At 41.6% G+C, this 21910-nt stretch overlaps 1 protein-coding gene across 3 annotated transcripts in view; it reads right to left on the bottom strand.

Moving 5' to 3' along the window:
* Nucleotides 1-837: 837 nt before the first annotated feature.
* The window catches only part of HERC2 (HECT and RLD domain containing E3 ubiquitin protein ligase 2), a 164430-nt gene continuing 143357 nt past the window's right edge, over nt 838-21910 (bottom strand). For all 3 annotated transcript variants that reach the window (XM_073664526.1, XM_073664527.1, XM_073664528.1), the window contains exons 84-93: nt 20457-20644; nt 19680-19877; nt 18470-18553; nt 17607-17748; nt 16446-16640; nt 15475-15587; nt 15086-15276; nt 4773-4878; nt 3406-3618; nt 838-1747 (exon numbers count right to left, since the gene is read on the bottom strand). In XM_073664526.1, the coding sequence (XP_073520627.1) occupies nt 1475-1747; nt 3406-3618; nt 4773-4878; nt 15086-15276; nt 15475-15587; nt 16446-16640; nt 17607-17748; nt 18470-18553; nt 19680-19877; nt 20457-20644 (1703 nt within the window). In that variant the 3' untranslated portion in view covers nt 838-1474. The remainder of the gene's footprint in view (nt 1748-3405; nt 3619-4772; nt 4879-15085; nt 15277-15474; nt 15588-16445; nt 16641-17606; nt 17749-18469; nt 18554-19679; nt 19878-20456; nt 20645-21910) is intronic.

Below are 21910 nucleotides of genomic sequence, written 5' to 3'. Positions count from 1 at the left end.
GATTTAACAATTACATTAACACAATTCACTTGAATGAGAGTTATCGCTCATTCAGAAGTCAGTGTTTATCAAGTACGCAAAAAATAGTACCGGTGTCAGTGTTTTGGATCTGTGTCATCAGTGTTTTTCATGTATGAATAAATAAATTACAAAGCTTTTCCTATTCTTTGCTATGTTAAGCCCGGACAGAACACAGCTGCAATCCCTGTGCTGTATGGGTTTTTCATAGACCCATAAACTTGCATTGGCACTTTTTATCCGTACTGCTGGAAACAAAAACGGACATGTCTCTGACTTTTGCACAGACACACATTCGGCAAAAAACATGGACATGTGAATAGCAGCATAGACTATAATGGGTACGCATTCTAATTGTGGAAATTACGGATACAACACATATGTGCAACACGGACGTCTGAATGAGGCTTCATCTGGAGTACCATGCACAGTTGCCATAAAGATTAGCCTCTGTGACTGAGCTAATTGAGCAGGGTCCAAATATTCAGTCCATCTATGTTTAGAGAGACTATTTTTGGGGGTGGGGGATCTCTTTCCAGTTATCAAACTCTTCTTCCCTGAATTCACTGCCTATTTAGTTCAGATTATAGTTGTTGCCTATAGAAATCTGCTGTATGGAAAGAAGGTTGGGCTAGAGACAGAGAATCACTGAGTAAACCACTAAAAAAAAAAACAGGACAAAAATAATAAAAAAAGAGTCAGAAGTAGCGTTCTTCCTCATGTACATACAGAACACATTAAAGGTCATCTGGAACAATCTCAAAACACAACTGTATATTAGGAAAATATGGTTTTAAAAAATAAAATTAAAGTCAAATCTAGTAGTGACACAGTTTATTCAGAGGGACAATAGGGTGCATATGTCATGGAACTAAACACTTATATACACAATTCCAATAAAATGTAGTGACCGTGACAGGAGTTCACTTAAAGCATAAAGTAGGAGCCAAAATATACAAAACAGAACTAGTGTTAAGAAAACACTGGGCTGTCCCCCAATCCTAATTTACACGCAACTGGAAAGAATACTGATCTGAAAACGGTTTAATAAGCAGGTTGCCAGGAGAGGGAAATGAAAATGATTAATACTTTCATGTTCTCCACTATACGGTTATTTGCAACCATTAAGAAATTACACAGGTATACGACACTAAATAAGAAAAAATGAAAAAAAAAAAAACTATTGCACTCACATGTAAAAGGCTGTGCAGCCTCACATCAGGACACTGCACTGTTTTCTGTAGTAAACATTTACAACACATAATAAAACACAATATAAGTGCAGTGTAATAAGGAATAGGCACCTACGCATCGCTTTTAAACACAATGTCAAAGTTCGATAAGTCTTTCTTCATATATCTGTAGTATCTACTGTGAAACTTTGGACTGCCAGGTTCCCGTGACCGCAGGGAATCTCAGTGCAATAGGAGAGCCCGCTTCCTTAGCCGCGGCTCACTTAGTGTCCTGTAAGGTAGTCCTGTGTGGAGTCGGAAGCAAACGAATCGGCATCTTCATTATCAGAGTCATCGCTGCTGTCGTCGGCGGCTGGCTCGCCAGTAAGTGCAATCCGTGCATAGTCATCAGTGTCTATAGACTTGCAGAAGTGAATAGCATATTTTAATTTCTCCTCAAGAACCTGCTTGCAGGAATATCTGGGAAGTTTCAGCAGGAAGAAACAGGTGTAGGATTCTGGAAGAAAGTGATCTGGAGGATTGTACTTATCCAAGACCTGTAAAGAAGAGATAAGAAACACATAGCTGAGCCTTTCTCAAGCCTTTACTACAGAACATTTACAAATAAATGTAATGTGGTGCTACGAGAACATATTTGTAGGAATAACAGGCCAAACGGTGCAATCGCCTCCAACATGTCACATGTATACATTTTTGCTTTTATGCAGCCTAAAAAATAATGGGGTAGAAAAAGAAAAAAAAAAAGAAAAAAAAAAAAAAGAAGAGGTATAAAGCAATCCAGCACTTCTTTAAAATCGTAAATCTTTTATTTTGAAACAAATAAAAATAGCTTACAGACACACAGGTGGGGCAGGAACATCCCTATGCGTTTAGAACTTAGTAGTACTTACTCATGGTACCCAAGTTCGAAACGCGTAGGTCTGTTCCTATCCCATCTGTGTCTGTCTGTAAGTTATTTTATTGGTTATGAGATCAAAGAAGATTTGCGCGATTTCAAAGAAGTGCTGGATGGGGCTGTTGAATTTTGATACCCTGCAGGTTCCTTGAATGCTCACAGAACAGGAACAACCGGTGGAATTGTTTAAAAGTCTCACAACCTTTGTATACTGTTCAAACAATGGAAGTTTTGTTCCCAGTGATTAAGATACAATGCACACAATAAGTACACACCAATATGAATCAAACATTTGCAGGTGGTCACCATGACTAGACAAAAAGTCACATCTGTGTTATTTTAGCAATTCTGTTCCTACAAAGATAAAAGAAAAAAAAAAAATGCCAGCAAAGCCAGTCCCCCTGTATGACAGACACCGCCAACATCAGAAGGGCTCCTTTGAGTATACTGGGTTTAATCTAGGCTCTGTTATGGGGTCTAGTATTTCTGTCTGGACTCATGATGGATGCTCAGAATGGATCCTTGATTGTAGATGTGAACACAGCCTTAAGCTGGCCATACACATTGGATAGCTTTTCGGCTGACAACCATCTCTCCCATACACAGAAGGCCAGCGGCTTATGTCTGGGAGAACAATGCGATCAGCAGTCTGAAGTTGGACATGCACGACTGACATCTCTCCCAACCATCAGTCCGCCAATGCCCACATACACAGACCATTTTTCTAACCCACTGATGTCAGCCAGTTCGGCCGGCTGACCACTTGTCTAAAGCGTATGGGGACCTTTAGTCTAAAATTTGGGATGGCACATGATCCTGCACAACATTCAAGGAGAGTGTTGGTGCAAATAAAACATCACTTCATAGCGATGGGCAATGTCAACTAGCCATTTTTAAAGTGCTCAGTGGTAGTGTCGCTCTCATGGTCACCACAGCAATTTGCTTTGTGTCCCGCACATTGCACCAGCTGTTATATGCAGCGTCCTGACACTGTGGTTTCTAAATACAGAACTTTGCGGATATTTCTTGTTCAAGTAAAAGAAATGTGGCTACTGATACTACACCACAAGGAGCCTATGAAAATGTAGAGTGATTGGCAGCCGTTTCGTCTGCGTCAGAGGCTCCATCAGGTGCCTCCATCTCAGATTTAATCACAATCGATGGGTATAATAGCAAGGTAAAGCTATTTTTTGCAGGCTAAACAAACACCATGATGGAAACCTACAGACACAATGCAACATACCCTTTAAAAAACATAACACAATACTAGGTACCCATATCGTAGCAATGACATTATACCTGAATGACAAAGTCTCTGCCTCTGAAGTCTGCTATAGTTCGAGGAAGTCTGGTCCGGCCCCACACAAATCTGAGAAATAAGGAACGTTCAGTGTTGGAGAAGGATTCCATCACATCCCAAAACCACTGAATGAGAGAAGCGGTGGGCTCAATCCCTTTATACGTGGCAACAGATTTCAACAGGTGAAGAGGGATATCAGGGCTGCCACAGACCTGAAATAAGAAGGACAATATTGAAAAATTAACCATAGGTAGACAAATCACAGAAGGATTGAATGGAAATGCTAAATTCTCATCAAGGTACAATAGGATATTAGTCTGATTCATTTTAATCACCCCTGCCAATATCTGATACAGTTCATCAAGTCTATTAAAATTAACCGGCAGAAGATGGGAGCATGTGAACACTAAAGCACAATGACATTAAAGAAAATACTCATATCACACTCCATAGGGACTCCACTCAATTAATTGGATTTCTGAAGGAAGCAACCCAGGCTGCAAACCTACAAATGACTAAAATGTGCTGGGATGTAATATGCGGAAAGGAATATCTAAAATAAATGTGTTGCATCCAGCAAAAATCAATTAGCCCCTTTAATTGACTGAAAGATGGACTTTTATAGTGTGACCTCCACTCATAGTAAATTGTATTCTCTGCAGTTCTGGTATATAGAAAGTAAAGTGTGAGAATGGAATGGTGACAGACAAATATCAAATTCCCTGAAGTGTAACTGAGGTCTATGGATAAACTAAGCACGATTGTACATGGGATCTATAGGTGCATACTATGTCTACTTCATATGACTACTGCGTGCATTAGGAAAGAATCTGCTACTGGATATCACATAAAAGAGCTGTAGGCATCACAATTCCCCAATATAACACCCTGCATGGTTCTCAGACTAGTGGTACTCTTGTATCACTGAGGCTAATACTATGACTGTAAATGGGCAATGCAAAAATTTATCGTAGATGAAAACAAAACTTGAAGGGTTTGTCTGGGCATCAAACACCCTCCGTACCTACGGATCAGGTGTCATTACTCTGGCTTGGGCAGTATATGGATGTGGAATAGCACAGCTCAGTTCATTTCAATATGTAGCAGCCATTGCTGGGTACTGCAGAACAGCTCCTTCGCAAGAGAACAGGAGTCGATATTCAGTTCTCAGCAGTGGTCAAAGCAAACAACAGCTAATCCAGGTGTCAGTCTACACTGATCTGAAGGGGTGACCTATCCCAAAGGATAGATCATGAATATTAGATGCCCAGACAACCTCTAAAAATCATTAGCACATCCTACAGAAAACTATACTCCTCCCGAGCAATGTACCAGCAAGGATAAAACATACAGAATGGAGACATACCATGGTTTCAAGTTCATAACCAGTAAATAGAGAAAGCAGGGGCACTGGGACCACCCGTGCCATCCCCTCACGCACTGCAGCTACTTGCTCATCAAACTCATGCAACCTGCAGAAAGAGAAGAAAAATCAGCTTACAACATGCAGCAATAAAGCAGGTTCATGTTTAATATGCTCCAAGGTGGAGCACGGTTTGCCAATCCATCATCATTGATCCCGATAGTAACCCTATAAAGCCCTGTGGGTCTGTCACAGGGCTGTGGAGTCGGTATAAAATGGACCGACTCCAACTCCTAAAATATATAATAAATTGGGTACAGTAGTTCAATGCAGTTTGTGGGGAATATTTTTTCATAAGAATTTGGGAAAGTTATGAAATGTCCTATAAATGTCTGTCCTATTCCTGATCTAAGGGTCTAGCCTTTTAGCTGAGATGAATCTGTGCTACAGTAAATTTATCACTTAAACATGAGCCATGTATGAGGGAGGTGGAGTCGTGGAGTCAGAGTTGGAGTCACTGTCATGGAAATTGAGGAGTCGGCGGTTTGGCTTAACAACTCCACAGCCCTGGTCTGTCTCAGCAGATTGTTGGATAGGGTAGATTTCACATGAAAGATGGGAAGGGTCTTCAGTGTGACTGACTAAGGAACTGGGGAAGAAAGATGGACAAGATAGTCCTATGGAGGCCAATATGGTTGACCACATTCGCTGCCAGACAGCTACTTCCTATTCTAGTAACCAAAAAGGCAGGAGGTCCAGAGCACAGACTGCAGCGATTTACTGAAGAGAATGGTTTAGGATCACAGGATTAAATTAGAAATTTAAGCAATATTTAAGTCAGGTAACGTTTCATTTTATTCCTTGAGCCTAAATAACAAATATGTCCTGAGGCTGGAACAAATGATTTCTAAATGTTCCCACCTCTATTGGTATGATACAAATCAATGCAGCTTTTATCCTTGCAGCGCTTCATTCTCGTCTAAGGGCAGGAGCCCTGTGTGACTGGTGCTCTGGTTTACATAAGGCGATACATGGAAAGACATGAATCGGATTCCTAAATCCCACTGCTCGCATTGCAGAGCTCTGATCAGACCTCATGTCGTTTTATATAAAACATTTCTTATTTCTCACATCAAGAAAATCCCAGGGCTCGGATTTCTGATAAAGGCCTATCCCTGTTATTTTCACAAGGTAGGTTAAGAATCGCTGCATTTTCCAGTAAATGTCTCTAGCAGAGCTGATTTCCAGCCTATCATTAATAAATGGCAGCACAGCAAGTAAACATCTTCTTTCATTATCGAGTGCAACAGATCACATCTTATTATGGTGCCAACTGTCCCAGCCTGGCATAGTATTATATATAGTACATGGGGGGGAACCTGAGTGCCAACAGTCAGCAAGTGCGACATTACTGTATGAAGTGTTTAGCTGTCATACTGGTGCGCAAAGAGATATAGGGGTATCCATACATGATATATATGAACTGGGGGTATTCTACATAGAACTGATCAAGGCCTAGAAGGGGTCTGCGGAATACAGTGACCAGGGCAAACAGGACTGGCCATTCGGGGCTGTTCACATCAGTTCATTGCATGGACATCAATGACCTAGATGCAGACAGCACTAGTCCGCATGAGGGAGGGGAGCACAGAGACAATTGCCTCAAATGCAAAATTTCAAAAAGGGAAAAAATAAATAAAAATGGTGTTGCTAGCGCTGAGTGCACAGGTCCTGGACTTCTGGCAGGTTACCCCTGATCAAAGTGGTGACTGCCCGGAGATCCTGCCACGGGCTTCTTCATCCACCACTTTCCCTCTGTAGGCCTAGAAGATGTCAGCACACGGACGTAGGCCGGACAATGAGATCACTGCATTGCATACTATTTTTGCAGGGGGTGGCAGAAAGGTGTCATTATTCGTGATGAGCGAGCGTGTACTGTTAACCCTTTCAGCGAGCATGCTCGGGTGTTATGTTTGAGTCACTCCGTGCTCATTATTTGCTAGGCATTCCTCACATGTACAGTTGTGCTCAAAAGTTTACATACCCCGGCAGAATTTTTCCTTTCTTGGCCTTATTTCAGAGAATATGATTGATGAGAAAAAAAAATTTCTCCACTCATGGTTATTGGTTGGGTGAAACCATTTATTGTCAAACTACTGTGTTTTCTCTTTTCAAATCTGAATGACAACCAAATGACCCTGATCAAAAGTTCATATACCCTGGTGATTTTGGCCAGATAACATGCACAGAATTTGACACAAATGGGTTTGAATGGCTACTAAAAGGTAACATCCTCACCTGTAACCTGTTTGCTTGTAATCAGTGTGTGTGCATAAAAGCTGAGTGAGTTTCTGGGATCCAGACAGACTCTTGCATCTTTCATCCAGGCACTGACGTTTCTGGATTGTGAGTCATGGGGAAAGGTAGTTGAACTGGATAACACAGGAAAGGGATACAAAAAAATATCCAAGGAATTGATAATGCCTGTTAGCAGCATTCAAACTATGATTAACAAATGGAAAATCAGGGGCTCTGTAATAACCAATCCACGGTCAGGTAGACCAACAAAAATTTCGACCACAACTGCCTGGAAAATTGTTCGGGATGCAAAGAAAAACCCACAAATAACATCAGCTGATATTCAGGACTCTCTGAAAACTAGCGGTGTGGCTGTTTCAAGATGCACAATAAGGAGGCACTTGAAGAAAAATGGGCTGCATGGTCGAGTCGCCAGAAGAAAGCCATTACTGTGCAAATGCCACAAAGTATCTCACCTACAATACGCCAAACAGCACAGAGACAAGCCTCAAAACTTCTGGAACAAGGTAATTTGGAGTGATGAGACCAAAATTGAACTTGTTGGCCAAAACCATAAATGTTATATTTGGAGAGAGGTCACCAAAGCCTATGATGAAAGGAACACCATTCCTACTGTAAACCAGGGAGGTGGATCGCTGATGTGTGACCTACAAAGGCACAGGAAACTTGGTAAAAGTTGAAGGAAAGATGAATGCAGCACGTTATCAGCAAATACAGGAGGCAAATTTGCACTCATCAGCCCGGAAGCTGTGCATGGGACTTACTTGGACGTTCCAACTTGACAACCATCCAAAACACAAGGCCAAGTCGACCTGTCATTGGCTACAGCAGAACAAAGTGGAGGTTCTGGAGTGGCCATCTCAGTCTCCTGACCTCAATATCATTGAGCCACTCTGGGGAGATCTCAAGCACGCAGTTCATGCTAGACAGCCCAGGAATTTACGGGAACTGGAGGCTTTTTGCCAAGAAGAATGGGCAGCTTTACCATCGGAGAAAATAAAGAACCTCATCCACAACTACCACAAAAGACTTCAAGCTGTCATTGAGGTTAGAGGGGGCAATACACGGTATTAAGAACTGGGGTATGTGAACTTTTGATCAGGGTCATTTGGATGTTTTTGGTTGTCATTAAGATATGAAAAGAGAAAACACAGTAGTTTGACAATAAATGGCTTCACCCAACCAATAACCATGAGTGGAGAAAAAGGTTTTTGTTATCATTCATATTCTCTGAAACAAGGCCAAGAAAGGAAAAATTCTGCCGGGGTATGTAAACTTTTGAGCACAACTGTATTAAAGCTGTCAGTCAGTCACAAATCATGAGCACGGAGTCAAAGCTTTGGTACATAGATTTCGGCTCTGTTCACAACTGTGTTATGGCTCCTCATATTCCAGCAGACAGTAATAGAAGGACTCCATTACCGTACAACAGGGTCTGTCATAACTCCACAGCAGTGTCTAGCATTTTGACAGCAAGAATCGCACTGTATGCTGCACTATTTTCTTTTTTTAATCATTGTTTGATGGATATATACTCAATAACTGCCATTATATTTAGTGCATAAAAGATGATCTGACTGCCTCTTTTAATCATTCAGCAAGGCAACAGTTATGCAGACATCTATCTATATGAGACTTTCAGCTGGATGTGTTCACAGCACACACTGCCCCCTGGCTGTGGCACGGAATTATAACACAGTCCATGTAAAATTGCAGCACTACCCACAGTTCATGAAAATTTCAATATAAAAGTTATAGGCCTTAATATTTCTACAGTAACAGCTACATCATTTTCTGCATAAATAGCATTGTATGGCAAAATGAGAAGAGATGTGAACAAAATGCATTTTGATATCAAACTGATCAATACTATAAGTTCTCTGCACCTTTTAAACATTAAAGGGATCTTGTGACTTCCCAATACACCATTTACCTGTAGAATAGTGAGAATCTGCAGGAATAGAGTTTAAATCATGTTAGACTGGTTTACTGAAAGTACAGCTACAGAGCGAAAATGCTGTTATATTCCCCATGCAGCCGCTTGCTTCCCGTCGATGCGCTGCGGGAAGTGGTTAGTCACTGCTTACTACACAGCGAGTGCAGCTGTTATCAGTCCCCTGTATGCTGACTGAGAGCCTTCTTCACAGTGTGCGTGCAGCATGTCCGTGCAGAGCAGGTTGTCAATCAATGTGCCGGGGAGAGAGGACAGCGCGCTCACTGTAGTATACCGTGACTGTAACAGCCCCTGCACTGCCCTAATGACGGGAAGAGAGCAGTGCAGGGAAAATAAAACTTCATTTTTCCCTGTAGCCACTCTTTCACTAAACCTGCCTAACATGGTTAAAATGCTATTTATCTGCAGATTAGCGCTAGACCTGCAGGTAAATAGCATTTTGGGAGGTGAAAGGTTCCCTTTAAAGTCAGCCAAATCCATCTAATGTGTATGAAGGGCCTCCAAAGCTCCCCCGAAAAATAATTCAAATGCCAGATCTTTTGGTTCTCTCAGGAGATATGTAGCAGCCAGAGCTCCTGTATCGGCTTTCTCCCCATTGCAAATGTCAATGTGCTCATGTGTGAGAGGTCAGAAGAGATAGCTGTAGGACCAATGCTCAGTCACCAGATATCTAGGGTGTATGGACATTTTAAAGGGAATCTGTCAAAAGGGTTTTTCTATGTATTCTAAAAGCAGCATGATATAGTGGCAGAGACACTTATTCCAGCGATGTGTCACTTACTGAGCCGCTTGCTACAATTCTTATAAAATCAGTGTTCTATTTGATGCAGATCGAGTTCTTTGAATGCTGAGCTCTATATACCCCACCCACACCACTGATTGGCAGCTTTCTGAGAATACACTGTGCATAGGCAGAAAGCTGCCAATCAGTAGTTTGGGTGGAGTTATACAGAGCTTATGAATATGGAGGATTACATAGCAGTAGGTTTACTAGTCCTCCAGAGATAATACCCTGCTGATAAAGTGATTTTATAAAATCTGCAGCAAACAGCCAAGTAAGTAACAACGCTGGAATCAGGACTTCCGTATCTATATTACGCTGCTCACAGATTAGGCGGCAGAAAATTGGAGTCAAATCCTCTTTTAAGACTGTTTTACAGGTTGGCCACGATACAAGCTGCAGCTGTGATGCGACTAAACCCATGTCAGATTGCAGATCGAAATGGTTTTCAAATTATGAATGGCATGAGTTGTGCAGCTATATGGCAGCTAAACATAGGGCCAATCAAAGTGCTTTAAGCTGCTGTCAAACTCCCAACATGCCACAACAGCCTTCATAGGCTGGGGGGGAGGAGTCCTGAGGAGATAATTTGCATATCCCCACTGCATTTTGGGGTAAGCGAAGAGTCTACGCGAGCTCAAAGAACACTGGATTTTGGCTGTTGGAGCGGAAAAGAGGACATCGGTAAACCGCGTGCCGCATTTTGAAGCTTTTTTTTTTAAGCTTTTTTCACTGTTTTCAGAACATTAACAGTAAGACCATGGAAGAGTCCAGGAGCCATTTGGTGAGCTGCATATCCTGCTACATGTTCACAGACTTGCCAGTGGAAAAGCCAGACTTCACATGCCAGAAATGCAAGCTTGTGTCCCTGTTGGAGGAAAAGTTTCGAAATCTAGAAGAGAGGTTAACTACCTTGAAAATCATTAAGGAAGGTGAAGAGTTCTTAGACAGAGCAGAATTATCTCTTCATGATTCAGAAAGAGAAGAAATTCGAACTGCACCTGAGGAAACAGAGGAATGGAAGCATGTGACCCACAGAAGCAGGAGGATCGAGAGGCAGTCAGCACCCATACTGCTCAGGAACCAGTACCAGGCTCTCACGCAGGAGAACCATGAAGAAATACAGCAAGATAAGACTTTGCCAGCAATGAATAACCTTGTAAGACCTCAGAATCCTCCTGGATGGAGAAAGAAGAATGTTGTGAAGAAAAAACGGAGAGTGGTGGTCATGGGGGATTCCTTGTTAAGAGGAACAGAGGCCGCTATCTGCAGACCAGACATAACCTCAAGAGAAATGTGCTGTCTTCCAGGAGCAAAAATTAAAGATGTGTCTGACAGGATATCAAGACTCTTCAGACCTACAGATCACTACCCATTCCTGCTAATACATGTGGGGACAAATGATATCGCAAGAAAGGACCTGGAAACCATCTGCAGTGACTTTGAAGACTTAGGCAAGAAAGTGAAAGAATTGGGAGCGCAGGTGGTCTTCTCATCCATCCTCCCAGTGGATGGCCATGGAACAATGAGGTGGAATAAGATTCTACAGGTGAACAACTGGCTACGTCGATGGTGCCGTCAACAAGGATTTGGATTTCTGGATCACGGAATGAATTACCTATACGATGGACTACTTGCTAGAGATGGGGTGCACCTTACGAAGACTGGAAAACATGTATTTGGAAGTCGCCTTGCTACACTCATCAGAAGAGCTTTAAACTAGAACAATGTGGGAAGGGAAGCAAAAGGCCAGAAAAAGCCATACAGCTGACAAATACTATTGAGATCTCTGCTACTGGAAGTGGAAAGGAAGAACAAAGACAAAACAATTTAAATAATAAAAATATGGGAGGAAGAGAAACCAATCACAAACTAAAATGTTTTTATACAAATGCACAAAGCATGGGCAACAAACAAGGAGAATTGGAACTACTAACGCAGGAAAAGAAATATGATGTCATTGGAATCACTGAAACTTGGTGGGACGATACACATGATTGGAATAAAAGGCTAAAAGGATACAACTTATTTGCAAGAAACAGACTTGATAAACGAGGAGGAGGTGTTGCATTGTATGTTAGAAAAGCGTATATCTGCACAGAGATTGAAGCTTCAGAGACTGGGAGTTCTGTGGAAACTGTTTGGGTAAGAATACAAGGAGAGAACAACGGAAAGGACACCATTGTAGGCATTTACTACAGGCCACCTGGGCAAGCTGAAGATATGGATGAACTCTTTATGTATCAAATGACCAAGTTCTCCAAAAAATATGACGTAGTGGTCATGGGAGATTTCAACTATCCAGACATTTGTTGGGAATCTCTCTCAAGTAAAACTAACAGGTCAAGCAAATTCTTATCCTCTCTTGCTGACAACTTTATCTTCCAAAAGGTAGGGGAGAAAACAAGGGGATCTGCTACTTTGGATCTAATCCTTATAAACAGGGAGGAAATGGTTGAGGAGGTAAAGGTGGCTGGGACCCTAGGAGGCAGCGATCATGCTATTATAGAATTTTGGATAACTAGAGGAGGAAGACATGTGAAGACTCAAACTTCAAGGTTAGATTTTAGAAAGGCAGATTTTAAGAGACTCAGAAAGAGAATAGGAGGGATCCAATGGCTGGATGTCCTTAAGGACAAAAATGTCCAGGAAGGATGGGAAATTTTTAAAAATGAGATTCTCAAAGCACAATCGTTAACAATCCCGAAAAGTAGGAAGAATGGGAAGCATTTAAGGAAACCAGGATGGATGAACACAGAACTTAAACACATGCTAAAAAGAAAGAAAGAAATGTTTATTAAATGGAAAGAGGGAGGCATATCTAAAGAAGATTATAATGCAGTCTGCAGATCCTGCAGGGCACGTATCAGGTTAGCTAAAGCTGACAATGAATTAAGGCTTGCAAGAGAAGTCAAAAGCAATAAAAAAGGATTTTGGGGGTATGTCAAAAGTAAAAGAAAAGTCAAAGATGCTATAGGATTTTTACAGGATGAAAATGGAGAACTGGTAAGAGAGGATGTTGAGAAGGCCGAACTTTTTAATTCCTATTTTGCATCTGTTTTCTCTCAGAAAGAAAATGTAACATCAACTGATCTTCACTGTCCTTTTAAAGGAATAGAGGAATCCAAGTTATCTGTAAATAGAAAGATTGTGAGGGAATATTTAGCTAACATAAATGAGTTCAAGTCTCCAGGTCCAGATGAATTACACCCCAGAGTACTGAAGGAGATCATAGAAGAAATTTTAGAACCACTCTCCATAATCTTTGAAAATTCTTGGAGAACAGGAGAAGTCCCAGAAGACTGGAGAAGAGCAAATGTTGTTTCTATCTTCAAAAAGGGGAAGAAGGTGGACCCAGGGAACTATAGGCCGGTGAGTCTGACTTCTATACCAGGAAAGATCTTTGAACAAATTATTAAACAACATGTATGTAAGTACATGGATAAGAATAAAGTGATTAACCAGAGTCAGCATGGGTTTGTAACTAACAAGTCATGTCAGACTAACTTAATTTCCTTCTATGACAGAATCACTGACTGGGTGGATCAGGGAAATACTGTAGATATAGTATATCTTGACTTCAGCAAAGCATTTGACAAAGTATCTCACACCATCCTTATTGAAAAAATGACCAAGTATGCAATGGACCAGGCAACTGTTAGGTGGATTCATAACTGGCTTAGTGATCGGACTCAAAGGGTGGTTGTAAATGGCTTCACATCCAGCTGGATGAATGTCTCAAGTGGGGTACCACAGGGCTCCGTCCTGGGACCTGTATTGTTCAACATCTTTATCAATGATTTAGATGAAGGAATTGAGGGTAAACTGATTAAATTTGCTGATGACACAAAGCTAGCAGGGATAGCTAATACTAGAGAAGAGAGAGAGAGGATTCAAAAAGACCTAAATAAACTGGAGCAGTGGGCAGCAACCAACAGAATGGTTTTTAACAGGGAAAAATGCAAAGTACTACATCTGGGCAATAAAAATGAAAAAAGCATATACAGAATGGGAGGAATAGAGCTAAGCAACAGTACATGTGAAAAAGACTTAGGTATACTAATAGATCATAGACTGAACATGAGTCAACAGTGTGATGCAGCAGCAAAAATGGCAAATACAATTCTGGGATGTATTAACAGAAGCATACAGTCTAGATCACGTGAAATCATTATCGGTCTTTACTCCTCTTTGGTCAGACCTCATCTGGAATACTGTGTACAGTTTTGGGCACCACATTTTAAAAAAGACAGACAAACTGGAGCAAGTTCAGAGAAGAGCGACCAGAATGGTGACTGGTCTGCAAACCATGTCCTATGAGGAACGGTTGCAGGATTTGGGAATGTTTAGCTTGCAAAAAAGAAGACTGAGAGGAGACTTAATAGCTGTCTACAAATATGTCAAGGGCTGTCACATTGTAGAAGGATCATCTTTATTCTCATTTGCACAAGGAAAGACTAGAAGCAATGGGATGAAACTAAATGGGAGGAGACACAGATTAGATATTAGAAAAAACTTTTTGACAGTTAGGGTGATTAATGAGTGGAACAGGCTGCCACGAGAGGTGGTAAGTTCCCCTTCAATGGACGTCTTCAAACAGAGGCTGGACAGACATCTGTCTGAGATGATCTAGTGAATCCTGCTTTGAGCAGGGGGTTGGACCAGATGACCCAGGAGGTCCCTTCCAACTCTACCATTCTATGATTCTATGATAGCTCCATCTGACAAACATACCGAGTCCAGTGGATGATTCTCACGCACCAAAGGCCACTCTGCAGGCTCGGACTGATCCCCCACAAGGTGAAAAGCAGCTCCAAAAATCCAAGGAAATCTGAGCCACAAGAAATATTTTATCCCTCTGAGAAGTTAACTATGGCAGTAGTTACAAATGAAGTAGCTGAATCAAGCAACGTTTCGGCCATGATAGGCCTTCTTCAAGCCAAAATTACAAATTACAAAAAGTTGTTATGGCTGACTTTTTGTAATTTGTAATTTTGGGTTGAGGAAGGCCTATCATGGCCGAAACGTTGCTTGATTCATCTACCTCATTTGTAACTACTGCCCTATGCTTTTAAAGAATAAAAGTTATATTTTATCCCTCTGAAAAGTTTTCCGGTGCCTCGGTTTTCCTTGGATTTTTTTCCATCTGACAAACTATTATCAGCTGCTGAAGACCATTACAGCCAACAAGCTGAGACCAAGCAAAAGAGAGCTCCAGAATAGTATCAACATGACAAGCGACGCGATGGCTGTTCTCCCCACCTGTAGCCGATGGCGAGCCGGACATACTCCGCTCGATTGTCCAGGGTTATGTGTGTGTGCTTGGAGCTCAGCTGGATGTCCTGACCGCTGGCACTGGGCACAGTAAAAGGGAGAATCATTGCTTCAAATTCCTCTGATGTTGCCTCATTGTCGCGGATATACATGAGTCCAGGAATAAAGTCTTTATCCACCTGTATATAAAAAAAATGAAGGAAAGGGATTAAAAGGCAAATGTTGTATGCAGTTCATTTTCCCTGTTAGGACCCGGCCAGTCAAGGATAATCTTGAATTATGTGCTTAGCGGAATCTTTATTCCTCCACAATGAGGGGTATTAGGAGAACTCTTCTCCTGACATTTACATATATTATATGTTTAAAGCCGCTCTCACCTCACTGAGGTCAGCAATTGTCAGATTCATGCCTGCCAGCTGCTTCCACACTGGTTCAGCCAGATTAAGACTTAAAGGGCTTCCAGTCCGTATTGCAATTCCAAGAAGCACACCTAGAGAGGAAGGGAGAGAAATCATCTAATAGTGTGTGAGTCGCTGGTTATTAACCAACCCAGGCTATTATTCTGAGAAGAGCTCTCATGTTTCCACCGCACGCCTGAGATGGAGCGGAGACCTGATAGACAGCTATGGGCACAGCTGCTCATAAACAAGCACTGGGGTATCTGCACAGTATATATAACCCTACATTGCGCTTTCCTTTTCATCCATATTATTAGTACGGTTTCTGTAGAAATACATCTGGAAATGTCCAGCTCCTTCCAGGTGGCTGCAATGCACCACTCTATACGCCTGCTGGCAGGAGCACAACTGATTTCTTGCAGCAAATACTTAGCATTTGTTAATATAGTCGTATACACTGCGGACCTGGAACCGGCTCAATTTCAAGTGTTCTCTACAATTTGTAACTTCAACTGAATTCGAGCTGCCGGACAGAAATAGGCAGAAATCTGAAACTGCACTGGAACAGGGGTACAAAGAAGAATTTAGCTTTCTATGCTGTATAATCTAGGCACCTGCTGATACTAGAATGTAATGGAACTCCGGTAGGAGCAAGACTTTGAAGTTTATACATAGAAAAGTGAAATAAGGGAGCAGGATGAAAAGCCTAGGGCTCATGTCACCCTATGTTTTATATGTCCACGTTGTGTTCATCAGGAGTGGGGGGGACACAGAGGGGGGAGACAGAGGGGGGAGACAGAGGGGGGAGACAGAGGGGGGAGACAGAGGGGGGAGACAGAGGGGGGAGACAGAGACCAAGACGTATTATGCATGCCTAGATTTGGATCTGAATGAACCACTCTCACTGGTATACATAAGATGTGATTACATGTTTAGGGTTAGTGACTTACCAAGAAATCTAAACATGTTCATGTGAAGGGTGGTCTTAGCTGCTGGATTCAACAAGAAGCAGTCCCTGTTAGCACCGGACTCATCTCTTCCGTTTGGAGTTACAATGAGAAGTGGGGTCAGTCCATTCTGAAGCTCCTCACAGATTTCTGCAATGGACTCACTGTAGCCACCTCCGCAATCATCCACAGACTCTCCTAATACGCAAAAGAATTGGTTATGTTAAAGGGGTATTCCCATCTCCAAGATCCTATCCCAATATGTAGTAGGTATAATAAAAATATTAGCAAATATCTCCAATTAGAAATGTAGTATAGTATTTTTGATTCGCTAGGTCTCTTTCCTCATGTGCAGGCATCGCAGGACCTTAGGTATCCATGGTTACGTCCACTGATAAAGTCACAGTTAGCTAGCTGCTAGTGGTGGTAACCATGGATGCCTAAGGTCCTGCAATGGCTGCACATGAGGAAAGAGACATAACGAATCAAAAATACTATACTACATTTCTAATTGGAGATATTTGCTAATATTTTTATTATACCTACTACATATTGGGATAGGATCTTGGAGATGGGAATACCCCTTTAAGTCAAGAGAATCTGTGTGTTTAGGCCTCTGTTAGCCCTGCACATGAACAGTGGAGTTTTCTAGATTCTCTTCAAGCTCCCAATGCATGCGGACCGGATGTGGACAGCGATTTTCAAGCTCTGAAATAAACTGGAACCTTCAGCTGCTTCACCTTCCGGATATGCTTATAAGACCACGGCCCCACTATCGGTATTCGGTCAGTATTTTTTCTCAGGAGTGGGAGCCAAAACCAGGAGTGGGTGATAAATGCAGAATTGGTGACTTGTTTCTATTATACTTTTTCTCTTGATTGTTCCTCACCTGGTTTTCCTGAGAAAAAATACTGACCAAATACTGATAGAGGGGCCGTGGTCTGTTCTAACCCCGGCTCAGCTTTTACATTTGTCGAAAAAATTTTGGAGCCAAAATTGAAAAGATTTCCAAAAAACAGGGGAACGGGTCAAGCTTCTAATTATATTTCTTCCCTTAAGGAAAGAAAACAAAAAAAACCCCTCAATCTGACTTGAAGGATCCACAATTTGTAATTAATCAAAGCGAATATAAAGTGTGTATCTACAAAGTATAAGAGGGCGCACCAACAAATTTGACCTTCCAGACGCGATGAGGTAGCAGAAGGCTGTCAGGACTGAAGGAAGTCATCTTTGCACACATCTGGCCAAAGACAGATTTGGTACCATCTGGACCTGCCAAACCACCTTTACTTCTTGAACGTTTCACCTATGAGAAAAGAAAAAATATAAAACAAATATATCCTAATTATCATAAAAGGTTAAACTACAGAAACAAAATGACTACATAGAAGTGAAGTTAGTTTTGTCCATATTAAATGGATTGAGGAATTTATAGGAAGCAAGGTGCAATGTATCCAGAGTACTTTTTTTTGACCAGCATGGAAAGTTATGAAACTTTTCACATTGCTTTAGTAGAAGATTTGTCTTTTATTCCAGATAGAAAAAAATGCATGCAAATGGCTTCCAAACACTGCTTTTCTCCAGTGTAATTGACAGCCATTTAGCTGCATTGATATCAGGACAGACCCACTTAGAGTACAGGTGATGGCAGTGAGAGGGTGAGACACATGTACGGAGCTGACCCTTTCACTGCCATCATATGTACTCCAAAGGAGTACATTATGATTAGAGGCAGGCAAATAGACTGGGGAAAAAAAGTGATTTGGATGCAATTTACATGGATATTTTTTTTTTTTTTTTTTTAGGAATGAAGACACATTTCCTAATAAAGTGATTTGCAATGTTTCAGAACTTTCCATGCTAGACAACATTCTTGAAATAAATTGAAAAGTTTAGTTAATTATTCTTAAAAGAAGGTTGGTTACCATTACACATATCCGAGAAAACATTTTCAAATTCAATATTTTTGTAATTATTACTAATTAGGCAAAAAAAACAATTATATTATCCCAGAACAACCAACTTGCCTGTATCCTGTTCAATTCAACCACAGGGCCATGCTGGCGGTCTCGTACCATGGTTGCTTGGACAACTTTGCGGAAAGCAGCCTCCTGCAGAGACAATTTAAAATCATCGTATATAACTGCACACATTACACACAATCTTAGATATATATCATCTGAATTGTAAAGCGCTGCGGAATATGCTGGCGCTATATAATGATCATTTTTATTATAGTCATCTGAGCGTAACAGAATGCTTCCAGCGATCTTCTCACAAGATGATCTCCATGTTCTCACATCTTGTCAGTAAACAAAATAAGTACAACATAAAGACAATGAAGCCATGTGAAAGCCAACAGGCATCCCTCCATGAAATAAGTCACAAAAGATTACCACCAGAGCCGGAGCAGTGACTATTGTAAGAAAACGCTCTACTAAACTTAAGGCGGGAGAGTTGAAGATCCCTTTAGAGGCACCAAGAATTGACGAACAAGCGTTTATAGGAACACCTGTTCCCAATTATCTACCCATGTAATCATGTTGGCGATCACCCTGCGAACAAGCAAAACACTTGTACGTTGGGTGATCGAATAATTTATGTTGCTCCCATATCCCCCTCCCCGACCCTCAAAAAAATAAAAAAAAGTCATCATTACTGACAGCATATTGCCAGGTGTAAGCAGGTATGGTGCTGCTGATAACATGATGCTGTACAGGCAGAACGATTGTATTACACATTATTTGTATCTTTCAGTTTTCGCCAGCCCGTGTAAACAGGCCAGTAAGCGAGCGTTGACCATATGTACTCTTATAGCCTAAATGTACCATTATTTTATTTATGTACCAGAATTGAAGCAGTTCAGACTAGAGAGGAGCAAAATGACTTGTGACACCCAGCTTGGTCTACTGGTTCGGTCCTCTGTTGCAGTCGGACTACATTTCTGTGGCTGGCACTCTTGGCCTGGCATCACCTGGGTCTCTGTCGCTTCCTAGGCCCTACAATGCCATGGCGTTACAATGCGATAGATATCCAGTCATCGCGTGAAACCTTATGACTAGGCCTCGTGTGACAACATGATATTGTGGGGTCTAGAAAGCGACAGAGGGGACTTTTAGATTATGCGCAGAGAATGCGGTCCGCACAAGTGAATCCTGACTGCAACAGAGGACTGGACCAGAGGTCAGAACTGGGTATTGTGAATGTTTTTTCTTATCTTTAAATTCCGGTACGTACCTTTCCTTGGGAGATAAGAATTCCACGAAGTGTATCGAAGCCAACTGAGGGTCCTTGACCAGTCTCATCCAGCTTCCCCTCCAAGTCAAACATAGGGATGCATGGACAGAAGAGCTCAGAGATATGGTGAAGTAATAGCAATCGATTCCTTAAACCTATGATTGCTATCTCTTGAAGGTGGTTATATTCCATTGGTACCTGCAAACGTACATCATACAGGATTAAAATAAATGAAAAAAATGGGACAGTAATATATATATATTCATTACTAACCAGAAGTAGACCAGCTGCTGACTAATAGTAAGCATGCAGCACTCAGTCAATCATTGTGAACGGATAACAATGATTAATAATAATAATTAAAAAAAAAAAAAAAAAAAAATGAATAGCTCAAGGAAAAGTAAAATGGGAAAAAATAACCTGCCACTACATCAAACGATGCAGAACAAGACTGAACAAAAGTATCTGACCGAGCCTGCGTGAAACAGAATTTCTGGAATCATGGTAGTTCGAGGTACTGATTTACCAGGCAGTATGATTGGTGCCCTATATCAGGGTTCCCCAACTCCAGTCCTCAAGACCCACCATCAGGTCATGTTTTCAGGAATTCCTTAGTATTGCACATGTGATGGAATTATTGCCTGTGCAGGTGATGTAATTATCACCTGTGTAATAGTAAGGAAATCCTGAAAACATGACCTGTTGGTGGGCCTTGAGGACTGGAGTTGGGGAACCCTGCCCTATATAACCCACGAGAAAATATGCAGGGCAGGTTACCTGCGTGGGAAGCTTGCCAGCATTAGCAGGTTTACTTGTAGACCAGGCCAATGTGTGAGCAGAACCACAGGCGACGCGGTTTATCTTTTTGCCCTGAAGAGCTGCAACGAGGCGAGGTCTCTGGATGGCGTTGGTGGTTCCATCTCCAAGCTGCCCTTCATCATTATCCCCCCATGTGTAGACTTCACCTAAAGATCAAGAATTTCATTGTATTAAAGTTAGAAGGGATCATGTATGCAGGGCCTTATAATTATTTGCTGGTTCTTCACCGATTATTAAAATGTTACATTTATATAAAAAATTCTAAACCTTCAATCCAATGATGACAGTGAAGAGCACACAAACAATCCATTGATGACAGCCAAGAGCGCACATACAAGCCGTAGTGTTTGAGTTGCTTCACTATCAGCACTAATCAACGACAACAGTAGCTTCTAAATTATGGGAACGAAAGCACATCTTAAAGGGTTAATTCCCAGAAGTAAAAGCTATTCCCTATACAGAGGTTAGGGCAGAACTTACTCATTACTTGGTGGTTGATAGCCGGGACCCCTGGCAATCCAAGAACTGGAGCGGAGATGCGCATCCTTGATCTCCACTCCATTCAGTGTCTTTGGGACTGAGGGCTCAGACAATGAATGGAGCAGAGGTTAAGCATGACATGCTCACCAATAAAGACAAGGCTCTGAAGAAACCAGTTCTCAGGATTGCTGGGGGTGCCAGAGGGCAAACCTCAAGGGATCAGTAAGCTATACCCTATCCTATGGTTAGGGGATGAAAGTGTTGGCTCAGAATTAAAAGTTAAAAGAGGGTTCCACTACCTGAATAACCCCTTTTTAAAATAAGCAATTTCAGCACCAGTTCTGCCTGGGGTTCGCTTGACATAGCTATGCTATGTGAACCCTGCATCCAGTCAGTGGCCACTATTGGGCTCCTTGTGCTTCTTCCATTTGACCAACAATCAGAGGGCCGTAAGAGCTCAGTAGCCCAATTGCAGCCACTGATTACCTGCAGGGCTCTCATAGCATAAAGCCACGCAAACCCTGGCAGACTGAGCCGACATCATTGAAACTGCGCCAATGTGAAGTATGGTTTTTTATTATTTTACAAGGGTGACTACAAGGGGGGCTACTTCCTTTAAAAAGGGGTTGTCCATGTAGTGACCGTAAAGTGATGGCTACCACTATGCCATGTTGATAAAAATTGTACTTCTAAAATGAACTTTGTATTCAAGCTTGTTGAGAAACATGGAAAGATGGATTGATATTAAACTTTGTCAAACTGAAAAAAATAAAGTGAAATATGATTTTGTAGCAAAAAGTAGAAAATGTATTAATTATGAAGGAATTCTCTTCTAGAAAAATGCCCTACTGGCATGGATGTTTGTCAAATCGTGCCGTGCGTGGTACACAGCTGGGACAACTGTGTCACATGTGTTTGCCAGGCAAGTCAAG

This window comes from Phyllobates terribilis, unplaced genomic scaffold, assembly GCF_046119375.1.
Source record: "Phyllobates terribilis strain yellow unplaced genomic scaffold, ASM4611937v1 Scaffold_2__4_contigs__length_985480577, whole genome shotgun sequence".
Taxonomy (NCBI): Eukaryota; Metazoa; Chordata; class Amphibia; order Anura; family Dendrobatidae; genus Phyllobates; species Phyllobates terribilis.
Note: the sequence above shows the minus strand (reverse complement) of the source record. Positions and strands in the feature narration are given on the sequence as shown.